Consider the following 17,955-nt stretch of genomic DNA (forward strand, 5'->3'; position numbering starts at 1 on the left):
ACACGCTTCCGGATGGTATGCCGGCCCGGACAAGGTGCGACGGGAGGGGGTGACCTCTGAACCATCCGCACACACAGGAGACAGGGCTGGGAGCACTTCCTGGCAGGGCTGGTCTGAATGGGGGCCGAGCGCCCTGGCGGCGGCGCGGGGATTCCCAGCCGTGGGTCTGGCATCAGACAGCAGCATCCCGTCCTGTCTGCAGCGACCACACCCACGTGTCAGCTGTCCCCAGAGCGCGGCCTTTTCTCCCCGCCAGCCTTCGGGGGCGGGGCTCGGACACTGCAGCCGCAGCGCCTCCTCCTGGGCGCAAGTCCGTTCCGGGTTCTCTCTCCTTCCAACACATGATCTAAACGCGTATCTTTCCTCTTTATTGCTTCATTAATGGAGAGACAGGTTTCCATCTGACCAGACATTAAACAAATGAACATACATTCCCAGCGATCCCGTCTGCCCCTGGGGCACTTCCAGGCGAAGGCGGCGCGTGCGTGACCCCCGCACACGTGCGCCTGCCTGGCCCGGGCCCGAGCCCTGCGTGAGCTCCTGCGGGGCGGGCTGAGGGCCTGGCGCTGGCTGAGCCCCGGCTGAGGCTGAGACAGGCCTCCAGCGCCGCAGAGAGCCGCCCGAGGCCTGATGGCGTCTGTGCAGACAGAACACACAGCGGGCAGAGCGGTACCGTCTGCAGCACGTCATCTTGAAAAAACGCAGAACACAAACGGCTCCACTAACAGATCCCAAGGCCATTAAAAGTCTGCTATGCAACCTCAGGTTGAAAAATGTGTTCGGGGGTTACATGATTTTAAAAAATATAATGTAAAAATTAAGTTTTCCCCTCACTGCAAATGGGAGAGGAACCAAGACAAGTTTTTACCCCGATCTGTACATTTGAAAAATAATTTATGTGTGTGGCACAGAGAAGGGAGCAGGGTGCCTGCAGCTCTGTAAACTGTGGTGGAACGGCCGCCGCGTCCACAGCCGCCCGCGGCGGCCAGGCAGACGGTCCCTGCGGGCGGGCGGGCGGGCGGCCTCCACGGCTTCCCACTGGGCACCGCCAAGCCGTCTGCCAACCAGCCAGGACCCGCGTAGCTGCTGCCTGTGCCGGGAGTCGGGCGCGAGGAGGCATCAGTTGAGCAGCTGGCAGACGCCCTTGTGCAGGCAGCACAGGAAGTCCATGTAGGACGGGCCTCCGTCCAGCCCCTTGTCCTCCACCAGCAGCTGCCGGAATGCCACCTCCGGCTGCTCTCGCTGCTTCACGATCACCAGCTAGGAGACAGCACAGGCAGCGGTTACACGCGCTCGGGGCTCCGTTTCGTATGTTCCCGCGTCACCAACCCCCCGTGTCCACTGCGAGGCCGGGGGACGGGGAAGTGCCGTGTCCCACCAGGCGGGAAGCACCAGCAGAGAGTGGAGGGCCCGGCTTCCCGCGGCCCGGCCTGCAGTCCCGCACCCCCAGCCGAGGCGGGAAGGGACGCCCCCTTGGCCAGGAGGGCCCGGCGCCCCCACGCTGCCTCCTCGGCCTCCAGTCGTCCAGCAGGACAATTCGGTCAACACCGCTTGCTCGTTCCTGGTACCTGGCCGGGGCCCTGGCCTGTGAAAATGCTAATCCAACAGCAGCTGCCGCCGCTGCGTCAGGTCAGCAGGTCTGTGGGCAAGGACATGGACGTGCCCGGTCCCCGCTGTGGGCCGGGCTGGGAGGCGACCCACAGCAGCGTGGAGCCCTGCGTCCTGGTGAGCCTGCAGTCAAGGCTCTTGTCTCACTTGGTTTGTGTCTACCTTCCCCCACGTGCCCAGGACTCAGCTGCGTCCACAACAGGTGGCGGCATGAGTCTGGCCCCCGTGCCACAGGCCAGGCAGCGCCGGGCAGGGAGACACTGGGCGGAGGACGGGAGGCTCCAGGTCTAGGACCTCATTGCTGGGGGACCTGGGGAGTCCGTGCTGCTCCCTTTGGGCATCGAATCTCCAGGCCCAGGACCTCCTGGGAGGCTGGCAGGTGAGGGAGCCCCTTCACGCTCACCTTCACCTCTGTGCCAGGAGCTGAGGGGGGCTCTCTGCATGGAGAGGAGGTAAGGGGGGCTCTGTGCTTGGAGAAGGGGTGAAGGGGGCTCTGTGCTTGGAGGGGGGCTGAGGGGGGCTCTGTGCGTGGAGCGGGGGTGAGGGGGGCTCTGCATGGAGAGGGGTGAGGGGGGCTCTGCATGGAGAGGGGTGAGGGGGGCTCTGCATGGAGAGGGGTGAAGGGGGCTCTGTGCGTTGAGGGGGGCTGAGGGAGGCTCTGTGCGTGGAGGGGGCTGAGGGGGGCTCTGTGCGTGGAGAGGGGTGAGGGGGGCTCTGTGCGTGGAGAGGGGTGAGGGGGGCTCTGTGCATGGAGGGGGCTGAGGGGGGCTCTGTGCATGGAGAGGGGGCTGAGGGGGGCTCTGTGCATGGAGAGGGCTGAGGGGGGCTCTGTGCGTGGAGAGGGGTGAAGGGGGCTCTGCATGGAGAGGGCTGATGGGGGCTCTGTGCGTGGAGGGGGCTGAGGGGGGCTCTCCCTCACTCTGCAGCCCTAGATTTTCAAGGTCTCTGTACAGACAGGGCCCAGAACGGCCTGAGGAACCTCACAAACAGGTGCATTTGCAAGGGGCACATGGGAATCGCGGCTTCTTTAAGTGCTCGGCTATAATTATCTTATCCTGCAGCTGCTCACACTCTGCTCACATGCCACCTTCACCCGATGTTTTACAGCCACAGCTGGCGTGGCTCCCTCGGGTGGAGCGGCGGGAGGAGCAGAGGAGGCGCTCCCCGGGCGGAGGGCTCTGGAGTGATGGGGCCAGCGGCAGTGCAGCTGGGACGGGGTCACCGCTGTGCACTCTGACCCCAGCGCCTTCCACTGTCAGGAGACCCCCCTTTGTCTACATCCCCAGGGGGTCAGTGTCCTGGCAGCAGCGTCTCAGGGTGGGGCTCCCCTGCCATCACTAGGTCTTGTCCTGAAACAGCACCCAAGCAGGCGCCATGTGGAGTGAAACTGTTCTGGAAGGTTCTGTGTTCACCTGGCAGCTCTCCATGAGTTCACCGGCCTCCGGAAGCCGATGTCTGCCCGAGGGCACCTGGCCCAGCACAGGGGCTGCTTGGACTGGCACCCACGTCAGGGACGCTGCCTGCAGTGCGGGGCGGGGGAGGGGGCTGCCGCCAGGTGAGCGTCCTGTCCCGTGGGACTGGCTGTCTCCCAAACCCCAGGAGGGGCCCTGGGCTGGGGAAGGAAGCCAGGTGGGGCTGGACCCAGCAGCAGACACAAGCTCCCTGAATCAGAGGCCTCTGCAGCCCTTTCACTCAATCTCAAAAAAGGCCCGAAAGGGGCTTCGAAGGGCCAGACACTTCGCAGGCGTCAGAAACCTGAGGTCGTAAGGAAACTGCCCGTGTTCTGCAGGAGGCTCTGAGTCAGCAGCCTGCGCTGACGGAAAGGCATTTCAGGCTCTGCGGGGCTTCCTGGGGACGGGGCGGGACGCCCGCACAGGGCTGGCCGGGCAGTGGCCATTCACTCACGTCTGTGTGGCTGGTGAGCAGGTGGACATCCTTAGAGGTGTGTGAGCTTCCTACCCCATAACAACTAGGACGTGCATTTAAAAAGTCTGTAATGAAATTCAGAGACTGAAGGAAGGAGGAGAGGAGTCCGATTGCCTCACCTTCATCGAGTAGGGCCGCTTACGCTGGAGAGCACCCACGATCGCCCGGAGCGTCTGGGAATGCGGGCTTCCCACCTCGGGCAGGACCGTCTAGGATTAAGCACATCAAGCAGACAAGTTAGTGTAATTTGTAACCTCTGTGTGGAAGCAGCAATGAGAGTATTAGAATATTGAAGTTAAGAACATCCTTCTGAACCTCGTATTTCACTATTGACTTAGTTCATTTACCCAAACGTCACAAACGTGAAACAACGCATTGAACAGCGCCTCATCCTGCGGGCACGCGGGCTCTGCTCTGCTCTGCCCGGGCTCCTGACCACCCAGCGGGCTCTGCTCTGCTCTGGGCTCCTGACCACCCAGCGGGCTCTGCTCTGCTCTGGGCTCCTGACCACCCAGCGGGCTCTGCTCTGCTCTGGGCTCCTGACCACCCAGCAGGCTCTGCTCTGCTCTGGGCTCCTGATCACCCAGCGGGCTCTGCTCTGGGCTCCTGATCACCCAGCGGGCTCTGCTCTGGGCTCCTGATCACCCAGCGGGCTCTGCTCTGGGCTCCTGACCACCCAGCGGGCTCTGCTCTGGGCTCCTGATCACCCAGCGGGCTCTGCTCTGGGCTCCTGCCCACCCAGCGGGCTCTGCTCTGGGCTCCTGACCACCCAGCGGGCTCTGCTCTGCGCTGGGCTCCTGATCACCCAGCGGGCTCTGCTCTGGGCTCCTGACCACCCAGCGGGCTCTGCTCTGGGCTCCTGATCACCCAGCGGGCTCTGCTCTGCTCTGGGCTCCTGATCACCCAGCGGGCTCTGCTCTGCCCGGCCTCCTGATCACCCAGCGGGCTCTGCTCTGGGCTCCTGACCACCCAGCAGGCTCTGCCCGGCCTCCTGATCACCCAGCAGCTGTTTATGAAGAGGGCGTCCTTGGGCCGCTAGCCAGGTGTGCGATCCCTGCGCGAGGCGTGTTTCCAGGCCGCATTGTGAGTGATCAGCGGCAGGACCCTGTGGCACCCCGAGGTCTGGAAACAGCCATCCGAGTACCACTGCTGCACATTAGGCCCAAACGCTGATTCCTGGGGGAGTGTGGCCCCCAGAGTCCCCTCTGGCTAACCGTCCACAGAACGCACAGCTGTGGGGACGTGAGCTCCGCCCAGTAAGACAGTAAACGCTGCCTGCTTCTCAGCAGAGCCCCCGAGCGGCACGCCACCCTGTGAGCTGGCGCTGAGCCCCAACACCGTGCCGCAGCCACACATCCCAGCAGCCCCCGGCCGTTCCCACAGGATGTAAAACAGCAGAACTCTAGAGGTACAGTCCCAGGCCCCTCCCACGGTATTCACGGATGTTAAGGTGGAGGCTTTACGCAACAGGTTACACATGGTGCGTGCACCCGCGTGCACGGCGCGAGGTGCCAGCGGCCTCTACGGAGAGAGCGACAGGCGGCGCCGTGCGCATCTCTGACGAGGCTGAGAGGAGGCGGCGGAGGGAGCAGGCCCGCCAGCCGCTGCGCTCTGTGGAGGCCGGCGACTCACCCGCACGCCACGCTCCAGCAGAGCGGCACTGACAGCTACTGCGTCAGCGCACTGGCCGGATGCTCAGTGGACAGAGTGTTGTCCTGCAGACCAAAGGGTCTCGGGTTCGATTCCGGTCAAGGGCACGTACCTTGTTGCAGGCTCTTCCCCCTCGTGCCCTGGTTGGGGCCACGCAGGAGGCAACCAATCAAACACATTGATGTTTCTCTGTCTTTCCCTCTCTCTTCCACTCTCTCTAAAAATCAATGGAAAAACATCCTCGGGTGAGGACTGAAATAAATAAAGACTTAAAAAAAAGTAGAGGCACTTCCTCTGTTTCACAGATATATCCTTGAGATTCACAGAGTTGTCTGCCTCCTGAATTTTTATTTTTATTAATTGCACTTTTCTTTTGAAATTGCATTTCTAATCATTCCTTAATTTCACCCCATGCAGATGTCTTACCATTCCTAAGTCTTCACCCTCATCTTAAGACCAGCCTCTGGATGGGATGCGGCCCCTTTAAAGCCTGAAAGCCATGCTGACTCCTCCTCCCATGCTGCAGCGTCAGCCCCCCGCCCTCCCGCCCCCCGACCCCCACCCCAAGGTGCTGTGCACCTGCCCTCAGACCAGCAAGTGGGGACAGACTGGTTCTTACGGAACCACCAGCCGTCACAGAGGACAGCACAGCTGTCAGCCAGGAGCTCACGGCAATGGTGTGAGTGAGGTTCCCAATAAATGGCCTCAGGCAGCGGCAACCGCTGCTCCTCCGCGTGCACCTTGAGGCCAGGGTGCCCCCTGCACGCCCCCCCGCCCCCCGCCCCTGCACAGGGGCGCCATGTTTTGGGGAGCGTTCGCTTGCAGGGCGCTGAGCTGCGATGCCTGCAGCTGAGCGCGGGTGAGAGATGTCTGCCCCGTTAGACGTGCAGTCAGCTCCAGCTGAGCCCGCAGCCCCAGAAGGGCCTCAGTCGCCGCCTTGGCCCCGCTGACCCGGGGGCACCGTGCCCAGGCCGCGGCGGACTCAGTGAGGTGCTGCGGTCAGTGACCGCCAGGTGGGGAGGGCTCAGCGCCGCCGGCAGCTCTGCTCACGGCACGTTTTGTTCGTCTAATACTTTCCACCAACAGCTTCACGGCAGCTAATCGCTATCCGTCAACACGGAATTCTCCCGTTCTTATACAGAACTACTTGCCCCGTTTTCTTGGTGACACGTGGTTGCACATGAACAAAAACACTCAGGACTTTGTGTAGAAACAACGAAAAGGTGCCCACCATGTCCGCGCTGACATGCGCCAGGGAGGGCACGTTGAATATGCCCTGGATGAGCTCGGGGGGGCTGCTGGCTCCCAGCCACAGGAACATGCGCAGCCCGTCGGCCAGGAGGAAGACGCCGTCTTCAGAAAGGCGGGCCTCCGAGCAGCGGACGGCGGCCGGCAACGCGGGGCTCGGGCTCTGGGTGACCGCCGTGTGCTGGGCAGACGGAGGCGAGAGTTAGAAACGCGTCCCTCCCCTCCCTGCCTCTCCCCCACCCTCCTCCTCTCTCTGCCTCTGCTCTCCTCCTGCCCCTCCCCTCCTGGGGGTGCTGTTCTTGTCCCTCAGAGCTCTACTTTCTCTCATGGAGACCGTCCACCATCCGATTTTATCGGAAAAGCAGCTGTTGGCAGTAATTTACTTCTAACACTCATAGTGACGGAAGAATAGATAGCTTATTTCCAACCTCGCAGACCTCTGACTGCACTGATGTGCCAGCCTGGGCTGGTGTGAGCCCGGATGAGAGAGAAGCTACCGCCGGCTCTCCCCTCCCCTCCCCTCCGCTCTCCCAGCTGGAATTTGACCTTCACAGGACAGTGCAGGGCAGCCGGCCGGCTTCCGAGAAGCAGAACCACCGCCTGGAGGTGGAGGGCGGTCCCTCACCACGCAGGCGCCCTCACACGCTGACCCGCCGGCCACAGCCTTCGGTCAGGCCACTCAGCGCGAGCCAACGGGGTGTGACTGAGCCACGGACACACGCCTGTGAGGCCCATGGCACACGCAGCTGTCTAACGCTCTCGGGGTCTCAGCACCGCCTCTCCACCCTCCCCACCTCAGAGATGCCGCTGCGGGAGGAGGAGAGCCACCGAGCAGCCAGGGCAGGGGCTCCACCAGCCTCACCCCGAGCACGCACACGCGGGAGCCCCCCCCCCACCCCCACAGGCACTCACTATGGGCAGGAGCTGCGGGTAGAAGAAGAGCTGCGAGTCGGCCACGCCCATGGTCATGACCAGCTGCCGCTGGAAAGCCCGCTCGTCTGTGGGGATGTCGGGCCGGCTGAGCAGCACGCAGCTCTTCAGCAGGGAGTTCATGTACACGGGCAGCACCTTCATGGAGTCCGGCAGGATGAGCTGCAAGAGAGACGCTGCTTCAGACGCCCACCTTCTCCCAGCCCCGTTCGCACCGCCCGCCCTTCTCCCAGCCCCGTTCGCACCGCCCGCCCTTCTCCCAGCCCCGTTCACACCGCCCACCCTTCTTCCAGCCCCGTTCACACCGCCCGCCCTTCTCCCAGCTCCGTTCGCACACGGCAGCAAGGAGCTGGCCAGGGCCTCCCCACCACCCCTGCCCCTGCACAGCCACGGGCGAGGAAGCCCTGAGACAGACAGCGTGCCGAGGGCGATGGCCATCTGCAAGCAAGTGTCTGGCTGTGAATTCCTGGCGTCTTCCCTTTCCAGCTTAACAGTGAGAAAGAATATCCACCAGCGGACTCCACGGGGAGAGGGCCCTCAGGGCCTGCTGGGCTGGCCCTCCTTGTCCCCGCCCCCCTTCCCTCCCCGTCTCGCATCCTGACCCAGCGACAGGGAAGGCGGGGACCCTCCCACCGGCCTCAGAGCAGCTGGGCGGCAGGGCTTCCCTGTTCTCCCCTCAGAGCACCAGGCAGGCCAGGCACAGCGTTTCTCCGCCGTGAGACGTAGCGGAACGAGTCTGCCTGCGATGGGAGCTCAGGAAATCCTTTCCGTGTCGTCTGTGGTTACACGTCTGAAGCGAGCCTGGGCCACACGACCCCAGGGGCACCTCCTTCCATTCCGCACCCTACGCACCTCTCTGGCCTCAGCCTCGGCCTCGGCCTGGCCCCACGGTCAGTGAAAGCAGTGCCCGGGCCCAGTGCCACCCCGTAAGGCCGGCTGTGTCGGGAGCAGGAACCCGGGTTCTAGTTAAGCTGCAGGATCAGGCGCTGGTGCTGATACGTGTGGGTGGGGCTTCAGGTCCGCTCTCAGCACCCACTTTTGACAAAGAACAACCCAGAGAGCTTCCCATCTGCTGCTCACGGTCGCCTTTTAGCCCTCATTCTAGGCTCAGAAATGTGGGTGCGGCTTGAGGAACGGCCCGGGTGTGACTGGCGGGAGGGCGTGGGGAGGAGAGGCGCAGGCGTGGGGGCGGGAGGTTCTGCCTGGGGGACAGTGGGGGGGGGTGGAGACGCGGGTTTTAAGGAAGCATCTGAAACGTCCACGTGCTGTGTGCCGGCCAGGACATGCTTCACAGCCTCCCTGCCATGAGCTCTGAGACGTGAGGAGCTCCGACATTGATCCATCGCACCCACGTCACAGAGACAGAGGGCTCATCCCGCCTCCGCTGGTGTCAGCTCGTTAGTTCACCTGCAAGTGCAGAGCGCACAGTCCCCAGCACCGCGCCCTCGCAGGACAGGGAGCCGCATGCCCCGTGCGGAGCTCCCAGGTCTCCTCGCTCGCACGCGCAGGCGCTGCCCACCCGACGGCACGCGCTCTCCGGCCGCTAGGCTGGACGTCGGCCATAAACCTCGCAGCCCCGTCCGGGTCTTGCGGGTCCCTGAGGCCTGCACTGCCCAAGCCTTCAGCACCCGGCGCGGTGCGGTGCGGGCGAGGAGGCCCACGGCCGGGCGGCGCTCACCTGGCTGGCGGCGGACGGGCTGGCGCAGTGCTTGCGGTAACACGCCAGCATGTGCGACGTCTGGTTGACCAGGATCTCCCGGATGAGCTTCAGGGGCTGGTGCAGAACCGCCTTGAAAGCTGTCGGCACAAACAGAGCGAGGGTGCGTTTAGCCCAGAAACGGATCCCTTCACACGGGACGGAAATCACCAACTGCCGTCCCCGCAGACCAGACAGGGACGAGCAGCCCATGAAGTGCCAGCCCCTTCGCTAGCGCCTCCTGATGCAGCGTGACGCCCGCCAGGGAGAACACGGCCACAGCAAGGGCCGGGACGTCCGACTTCCCCAGGACGCGACGTGGAACTCCGCACCCAGAGAGGAGGCGCCTGTGGACACCCTGGTTCCTGTGGCTGGAGGCTGTTTCTAACCCTTGACAGAGTCTCCACTGGAATTGGGGGGGGGGGGGCGTCACCCCCGGCCTCTGCGTTTCGCAGTCCCCGTGGTTTGCACAGCGATCAATGTGTCAGGGGCCATCTTCACTGATGCTGGCTGGTCGCCCCCCCGGCCACCCCCCGCCCTTGTGCTTATAAATCCTGTGTTGACCCACAGAGGCTGCACCAGCACAGCGCCTGTCACTACGACTGCACTAGCCACCAGGCTGACTGGTCACCGCCGCCTGCGGATTCACGGGTTCCACATCCGCGGATTCAACCAACCATGGATGGAGAACTTAAAAAAAGCGATGCAGTTGCTGGCAGGTCCTGTGTAGTCCGGCCAGCGAGGCCGGGGCACAGGGCCAGCCTCGTCCTCACTGCCTAGCGAGGCAGCAGGGCTGTCCCACGGCATCTGCGCTGGACGGGGCCTCTGGACGGTCCCCCGAGGGGACTCAGGTCTACAGGGGTGTGTGCAGGTTGTATGCCAGCACCCCGCCATCGGTGCATCCACACGCGGGCCTTGAGCAGCCACGGATTCGGTAGCCGGGGAATCCAGGGGTCTGGAGGGCCCTGGCCTGGGCGAGGCGCAGCAAAGTTCACCTGACTTGGCGAAGAAGTTGATGAGGGCGTCCGTCTCGCAGCTCTTGTAGAGGTCGGCCAGCTGCGCGCTGCAGCTCAGGGCCAGGTTGTGGATGCGCAGCCTCCGCTGCCCGCCGATGGTGGTGTAGAGCACGGCGCACTGCGGGCAGGACAGGGAGGGCGTGAGCACGCACCCCCAGCCTGGCCTCGGGTTAGACTGTGGCTGCCAGCCCTCTCCTCCCCCCACGGTTTCCTCTACGGCCTCCAAAGGAACGGCAGGTGCCCACGCCCTGGGCTGCCTTCAGGGCTTCGGGGAGAAGCCCACCCAGTAATCGGCTGCACAGGGAGCTGTCGGCCTGAATCTCCCCTCCATCCCCCAGCTCAGATCTCACGGCAGGGACAGGAGAAGCCACGCCTCCATCCCGCGGCCTCCGCACCCCCTTCCCTCAGAAACATGCGCTGGATGCTCAAGCCCATGGGGCCGGCGAGCTGCAGAGGCGAGCAGCACCCTTTCCCAGAGGCCTGTGGTTTAGCGCAAACATCAGGGAGCTCCTCCTCACGCGGGCAGCCTCTCCCCGTCTCTGCGTCTCTGAGGGTGATGCTGGGGTGAAACGAGGACCCTGGGCATGTCTCCAGGGCGTCTAGTTGGTCTTGCTGCCCCCCACGCCCAGTCCCACTTATGCTCAGAACCCGGCGCCTGGCGTACGGCAGGGGCAAGAGACCCGGGTGGCGGTGCTGACCGCGAGAACGAGTCCTGGCCTGGCCTGCTGACGCCCTGACACTGACCATGGCCCATGGGCTCTCAGGCAGCAACACGGTTGCTACGGATACAGACAACGGGAGCATCGGCGTGCGGAGCAGGGGAGGTGCTACCTGCCGCCTCTGCCTCTGGGGAAAGAGCGGGTTCCCGAGACCCGCCAGGGCCTGTCCCCGCCACCCCTGCGGGAGTGCAGGAGAGCTGGGATGAAAGCTGGCACCTGGATCAAGGCCCCGCTGTCCTCGCTGAGCTTGTCGTCGTGCTTGAACTCCACCGTCACCGCCTTGTCGCAGTCGATGGCCGCCATCTCCACGTCGGTCGTGTTGTTCATGACGATCCCACCGAAGAAGTCAGTGGCTCGGAAACCTGAGGACGAGGGAGAGGGAGACGTGGCTTCTCCGTATGTCACCGTTTTCCTCGCTGGCCTGTCAGGAACGTATAGAGGAAACAATCTACCACAGAGACCCGAAGCCAGCGTGCAGGAAAATACCTGTGCTCGTGCGGACCCGCATGATAGCGTCGAAGCCTATCTTCTTCTCAATGTCGTTCCTGAGGTCATTCAGAAACTGCTGGCTGTCCAAGTGCATCTGAGAAGATGAAGTAAGAGCCATGCCCACCAGATGGCAGTGAAGCATAGCAACTCGTTTTTAAAATCTTAATTCAAACCTACTTTATCCAGAAATCTTAGAAAGGGTTCTTAAAGCTTTTTTAAAAAATTTATTTTTATTGATTTCAGAGAGGAAGGGAGAGGGAGAGAGATAGAAATACCCATGATGAGAGAGAAGCATTGATCGGCTGCCTCCTGCACCCCTCTACTGGGGATTGAGCCCGCAACCCGGGCATGTGCCCTTGACCAGAATCGAACCCGGGACCCTTTAGCGCACAGGCTCTATCCATTGAGCCAAACTGACTAGGGCTCTTAAAACTTTTTCAACTTTATTTCATGCTCAGTCTTTGGTCTCACCGAGTCCTTTAACTAGTTCATGATGTTAACAGGGGTAGGTGATTTAAGGTAACTATTGATAAATAAAAGCAGACAGTGACTAACATCTGTCGTTACGTTGGGGACACTGGCGCCCACTCCACATTCCCAGGTGCAGGGCCATAAGTCAGAGGCCCTGACCCTCTGTCAGGCGGGGCAGGGGCTGATGTGATTAGTAAGTTTGGGGGGAGGAGCCATGGGCACAGCTGCGCCTCTTCTGCACCCTCCTGGGGAGGCGGCGGCACATTCTGCCCTCGATATGGCCCGTTTCCAGGGCCCCGTGTCCCCAGGAGAAGCGCGTGCTGTGCCCGCCTGTGCCTGGCGTCCCGCCTGTGGCACGGGAGCCGGGTCTGTCACAGCACCGACACTTGCTCCTCTCCACTCTCAGAAGGGACGGGGTCATGAACTGACCCCCAAATCGTAACAATTTAGAACAAATATGCTGTTACTTTTACAACTGTCTAAATACACAGAACAGAAAGGTCTTATTTCAAGTGTATTTTCCCCCCGCGGGTGTTCAGCTCCCGGCTGCCTGAGCTCAGCATCGCAGACACTCGGGCGTGGGGGTGGGGGGGGCCGGGGGAGGGGCGCACCCATGGCTCTGAGCTCCCCTCTGTCGGGCCCGGGTATCAGACTGAAAGGCCGCAGAAACCCCGGGGAACACGTGGCTGCCTTACCTGGAAGTTGTTGTACTTGTAAAGGGTCCCTCCCGTGAGCTGAGGCACGAGGCCCAAGGAGGCCACGTCCACGTACTGGCTGGGGAAGAGGAAGAGCGTCACGCAGCAGCCGTGGGCCACGCAGTCCCGGGCCAGCGAGTCGTAGACACTGGTTTGGGGCTGGAAAAGGATCTGCGGGAAGAGGCGCAGAAGGAGCGTGAGCCACAGCACGGCTGGCTTACACTGCGAATCCCTGTTGCCTTCTCACTGGACGTGCTTCCGTGGAAACGGAACCTGCTTCTGTGCGCAGCGAACTGCTGACGGGTGGGTGACAGCCATCCGCGCAGCGGCACGGCCGGCGGCAGGAGAGGCGTGTGTCTGACACGCTGTGACCTCTGACCTTCCGACACGACCTGCGAGGCTGCTCCCCGCCCTCCCTCGTCCTGGACGAGGCCACAGGTCCTGGCTTGGGTGTCGTCCTGCCCAGACCCCCCCTCCCCAGGTTGCGCATCACGGGCATGAGCAGAGCAGACTGTGTCCGCACAGGAGCAGCCCCTGTCCCTCTGCCTTTGCCCCTGTCTCCCCAGCTCCTCCGGCCTACAACCGTCTCGTCACCTGTCTCCTATGAAGACAGTCAGACCCCACTCAGTGTGGCTGCAGCTCACAGCAGTATCTCCAGGACAGGACGCTTCCTCCGTGACTGCGACCCTCAGCCTCCTGCACCCCGAGAGCGGGCGGGGTGCTGCGGGGCAGCTGGCACCCACCTTCTCCTTGTCCGTGTTGATCAGCTTCTTGTCGTCCCTGTTGCGCAGCTTCCCGGGGGCCTCGGCCGTGGGCAGGGAGGAGTGGAAGATGAGTAGCTTCCCGGGGCAGTCGGCGGCCTGCAACGGGCACGGGAGGCCTCACTCTAGGGACCAGCAAGTCCATGAAACGGAAGTGCCGCCCACGAGCCCGCACTGCAACCGTCAGCGAACCTCACAGCAGCCTGCGTCCCCGGGCAGTCCAGCCCCCGGTAGACATGGGACCCGAGGCTTTGAGAAACGACAGAGCCCACGTGGAAACGCAGCCTGCACCCCGCGAGGCTTTAACAACTGGCTGCGTGTTCTGGTGTTGAGCACACAGCAGTGTCTCAGGACCAGGGACTCATGGCGCCAAAGGAAGGGACAGGACTCCCGGCCACGACGCAGCAGACCCTGAGAAACTGGGTCAACAGGACTAACCCTGAGGCGGAAGCACGGAACGCCGCCGTGCAGCCCGGGGCGCGGCGCAGGGCTGAGCACCACCCGCGAGCCAGGAGGTCGGGGCTCGATCCTGGTCAGGGCACAGGCCCGGGCTGTGGGCTCCATCCCCAGTGCGGGCGTGCAGGAGGCGGCCGGTCCATGATTCTCTCTCCTCGCTGGTGTTTCTATCTCCCTCTCCCTTCCTCTCTGAAGTCAAAAAAATATAGATTAAGAGACAGAACAAGAAGGCTGAGGTGTGCGGCAACAGCACACACAGGACCCGCCCCAGGAGGCTGACGCGGGAGAAGCGTGGGCCTAGCCCAGCCGTGGGCAAACTACGGCCCGCGGGCCGGATCCGCCCGTTTGAAATGAATAAAACTAAAAAAGAAAAGACCGTACCCTTTTATGTAATGGTGTTTACTTTGAATGTGTACTAGTTCACACAAACACTCCATCCATGCTTTTGTCCCGGCCGCCGGTCCAGTTTAAGAACCCATTGTGGCCCTCGAGTCAGAAAGCTTGCCCACCCCTGGGCTGGACTCTGTCTCGAGCATCGGGAGCAGCGGAAGGGTGACCCGGCCCCACGGGAGCGAATCCGGCCGTGAGAGCGTCTAGACTAGAACCTGCTTCACGGCGCCAGGAAGCCACTGACCCAGCGAGCCGGACCGCCATGCGAGGGCCCCTCGCGCCTCCCGTGTGCCTCGCCCTGCCTGGCACGCGCCCCAGAGCGTGTGTCTGAGTAACAGCCTGGCCCGGCCACGGCTGGGCTTTTCTCCTGAGAGCCCTGGAGACGCCCGGCACAGGAGCCAGGTCCTTTGGGGAGCGAGGGCGGGCGCGGGGACAGGCAGGAGGAGCGGGGAGGTGAGCTGCCCCTGCACCCGCTGCACACACTGTGGTTCCCGATCTGACCCTCTGCCCGTGGAGAAGGTCCCACACTCTGAGGACAGAGCTGAGCCGCGGCGTCTGCCCGGGCCCCCCGGCCTGTGTCGCACTCTCCTCTGTGGGTAGGACCGCGCTCGGGCGACCGGAGCCGCAGCCTAGCGCACGCCTCCTGCTGCCTCCTGCAGACCCAGGCTCCGTGAGGAAGGACCCCTGACCTTCTGCGTGGCTCCTCCAGCCCCAGGGGCCCGGGCCCTTTGCCTGGGGCTCCGTGGGCCCTTGTGGAGGGAATGTGATGCCGCATCTTGAAATCAGATGCAGACGCCCATCAGGATCACCCCCCACCAGTGACCTACCAGAGAGTGGCCGCTGAGGCCACGCCCAGCTTCCTGCCAACCCTCCGTGTGGGCTCAAGGGGAGGACGCGCCCACTCGGAGTCAGTTCTCTGCCAAGTGAGATGTGAGAGCTGAGCTATGAGTGTCGTGTCGGACGCTGTGGGTGAAGCACACGCAGCAGGAACCGCGTGGAGCCTCACGGGACAGCGCGGGGCTCTGGGAAGCCGAGGCTATCCCATCAGGCCTCCACGTGGCGGCAACAAGCCTACACTCTGCGCTCCTGCCCACTGTCTGCCAATCGCCTCTGGGATCGCCTGGCGTCCGGTAGGGCCCGGTGTACCTCCCACGGGAGGGGAGGCGCCTCAAGCAGGTCTGCACGGGCTCAGGGGGGGACTCTCTGCCCCCTTTGTGGGATCCAGAGGACGACGCCATGCCCGTGCTAGCACACAGGAGGAGCTCGGAGCACGGAGGCGGGGCCGTGCCCTTACGCTGCCTCACAAAGCAGGGCACTGCCTGCACCTGCACCTGCCGGGCGCTGGGCAAGGCCCTGGGACCCCCCATCTGTCACCGACAGTCGCAGGCCCCAGGAGAGGGGGGAGAGGGAGTTTTCCCTTTGGGTCTGGAAGGTCAGATCCTGTTGAACTATTTTGAATGGACGGTATAATATTCATAAACGCCAATGGGAGGAGCTAAGCCGGAAGCCCTGACAGACCAGAGGCTGGGACGCAGGGGGTGTGAACATGCTGGGCCACTTCCCTGCGGCCTGTGGGCGAGTCTGGAACAGCCGCCAGCAGCCGCCGTGGGCTGACACAGGCGGCGTTTCCTTTCCCGGCGGGACTTCCTTTGTGGGTGTCTGGTTTGAACCGCATTTACTAGCAACTGAAAGAGCCCCTCACCTTCAGGGCCTCCATGCCGGCCTGGATGACAGGCGCGAAGACGGTCTCGTTCTCGTTGGAGTCGGCGAACATCTCCGGGATCTGGTCCAGCAAACTGCGGGGCAGGAGCACAGGTGGTTGGTAACAGCCGGCACCAAACCAGCCCTCACATTCCGACCTCCACACCCGGCGTGCTTCGCCCCAACACCAGGGTGGGTCTCGGGGTCATTCCTAGGGAATCACGGCTGGTGCGGTTTGGCACCAAAATGGACGATGCGTTAGAAACATTTACGGAATCCTGCTCTTTGTAGATGTTTCCTATCCTCTACATTTCCCATAGTTCGGGCTGCACATTCCTGAGTAATTCTCTCGTCATTGCAGTGATCACGGGACACACGCACCCACAGAGGCAGCGCCTGCCCCGTGACCTCCCCGCAAAGGGCAGGGGCTGGGCTGGGTGGGCTGACAGCGATGGCGGAGGTTGATAACCCGCCCACACCGCGGCTGTGGCAAAAGCAGACGACGTGTGACTGACTCTAGCAAAGCAGACCTGCCGGGCAGCTGCGTGGGGAGCAGCGCACGTACTTGTGAATCACAGACTGGGACTCGTGGTAGTTGACGAGAAAGCCGTCCAGCAGCGGCACGAAGACCTCGCCCACGTCGGTCACCACCATCATCTGCGGCTGCGCCAGGTTGCTCTTGACGTTGAAGAAGTGGAGCACTTTGTTGTAGGTGACGAAGCCCACCCGGACGGCGGACGGCGCCTCGGGCTCCTCCCTGGGAGGGAGACAGCGCGGAGCCCTTCTCAGCCTCAGGCGCCTCCTGGGGTCGGAGGGGCTCCCAGGGCAGAGGCGCTAAAGTCCCGCCTGAGCCATGGCTGCCAGATGCGCGCCACGGAGTCATGGCGGGTGGGGGTAGGGGAGCACAGGCACCAGGCAGCTGGCAAAGAAAACACTCTCAGTTCTAAGTGAAGGCCAAACAGACATTATTAAAAAATGCTCGGACTTCTTTCATCTCGTAATTCTACTACTTATTCTCCATCCACAGCTAAGTTTTTAAAAACCAGCGAGGCCCCTCCTTTCGTTATAAGCAGAGCCCTCTGGAGCCGCCGTCCGGTCCGAGACATGGAGCATCGGAAGCCAGAGAAGGGCGCGCTGCAGACGGGACAGCTCTTCCCCGGAGGAGGGGCCCTGCCCCCCGTGTGGCCCCTGCCCCTCGTGTGGGCCCTGCCCCCCGTGTGACCCCTGCTCCTCGTGTGACCCCTGCCCCCCGTGTGGGCCCTGCCCCCCATGTGGGCCCTGCCCCCCGTGTGGGCCCTGCCCCTCGTGTGACCCCTGTCCCCTGTGTGGCCCCTGCCCCCCATGTGGGCCCTGCCCCTTGTGTGGCTCCTGACACCCGAGAACCTCACAGTCATGGGAGAGCCTGAGAGCCACGTGCCCACATAGTCTAAATACGTGAAATAGGTCACACAGACGGGCTGCGACCTATCAGCTAATCCTCACTAGCTCACAGGTGACCACTGTGGCGACAGAGCTCCAATACTTAGCAAACAGTCACGTTTTTTGAGGAATTCCAAGACCAAGCCTTAATCTGGCCAGGAGAGTATGAAGGTGTGTATCCTCATGCAATCCTTGCCAAGTATGCTCAGAACTGCGTGGTCTAGATGCAGTTCTGTGGTCACTGGAGGTGTGTCTGTGTGTGTCTCCCCCTGGAATAACGCCCTGAGCCCCCCCAGGCGCCCTCCAGCTTTCAGAGTGGCTCTGGCAGTGCCCAGGGTCCCTGCCCCTCAGGCACAGGCAGCTGTGGCCCGCAGGCCTCGGTGCAGCTGGCTTTGCTGCAGGGCCTGCAGACTCGCCCGCTGTCTCAGTGCCGGAACCTGCGCGTGGCACAGAGTGTGGGCGTGGCACAGAGTGTGGGCATGGCACAGAGTGTGTGCGTGGCACAGTGTGTGTGTGTGTGGCACAGAGTGTGGGCGTGGCACAGAGTGTGGGCATGGCACAGAGTGTGGGCGTGGCACAGAGTGTGGGCGTGGCACAGAGTGTGCACGTGGCACAGAGTGTGGGTGTGGCACACAGTGACGCACAGGAGGAAGGAGAGGGAGCCCTGATGGAAGTGTCAGGCCCACCTGGCCTCTCGCTCCTCTGACGTTCCAGCGGGTGACAGGCTACTGCCCCGCACCTGTCTTATTTCTCCTCCACCACCTCCGCTGACTGAGGTAT

The 17,955-nt window shown here is 62.9% G+C and overlaps 1 protein-coding gene across 1 annotated transcript in view; it reads right to left on the reverse strand.

Moving 5' to 3' along the window:
- Nucleotides 1-346: 346 nt before the first annotated feature.
- Nucleotides 347-17,955, reverse strand: part of SEC24D (SEC24 homolog D, COPII coat complex component) — a 52,571-nt gene continuing 34,962 nt past the window's right edge. The window contains exons 9-20 of the mRNA XM_081092660.1: nucleotides 16,322-16,513; nucleotides 15,758-15,851; nucleotides 13,192-13,308; nucleotides 12,449-12,619; nucleotides 11,280-11,376; nucleotides 11,010-11,155; nucleotides 10,054-10,192; nucleotides 9,041-9,159; nucleotides 7,345-7,524; nucleotides 6,416-6,613; nucleotides 3,654-3,743; nucleotides 347-1,260 (exon numbers count right to left, since the gene is read on the reverse strand). Of these exons, the coding sequence (XP_080948786.1) occupies nucleotides 1,120-1,260; nucleotides 3,654-3,743; nucleotides 6,416-6,613; nucleotides 7,345-7,524; nucleotides 9,041-9,159; nucleotides 10,054-10,192; nucleotides 11,010-11,155; nucleotides 11,280-11,376; nucleotides 12,449-12,619; nucleotides 13,192-13,308; nucleotides 15,758-15,851; nucleotides 16,322-16,513 (1,684 nt within the window). The 3' untranslated portion in view covers nucleotides 347-1,119. The remainder of the gene's footprint in view (nucleotides 1,261-3,653; nucleotides 3,744-6,415; nucleotides 6,614-7,344; nucleotides 7,525-9,040; nucleotides 9,160-10,053; nucleotides 10,193-11,009; nucleotides 11,156-11,279; nucleotides 11,377-12,448; nucleotides 12,620-13,191; nucleotides 13,309-15,757; nucleotides 15,852-16,321; nucleotides 16,514-17,955) is intronic.

The sequence above is a fragment of the Myotis nattereri genome (assembly GCF_964212035.1).
Source record: "Myotis nattereri genome assembly, chromosome: 5".
NCBI lineage: Eukaryota > Metazoa > Chordata > Mammalia > Chiroptera > Vespertilionidae > Myotis > Myotis nattereri.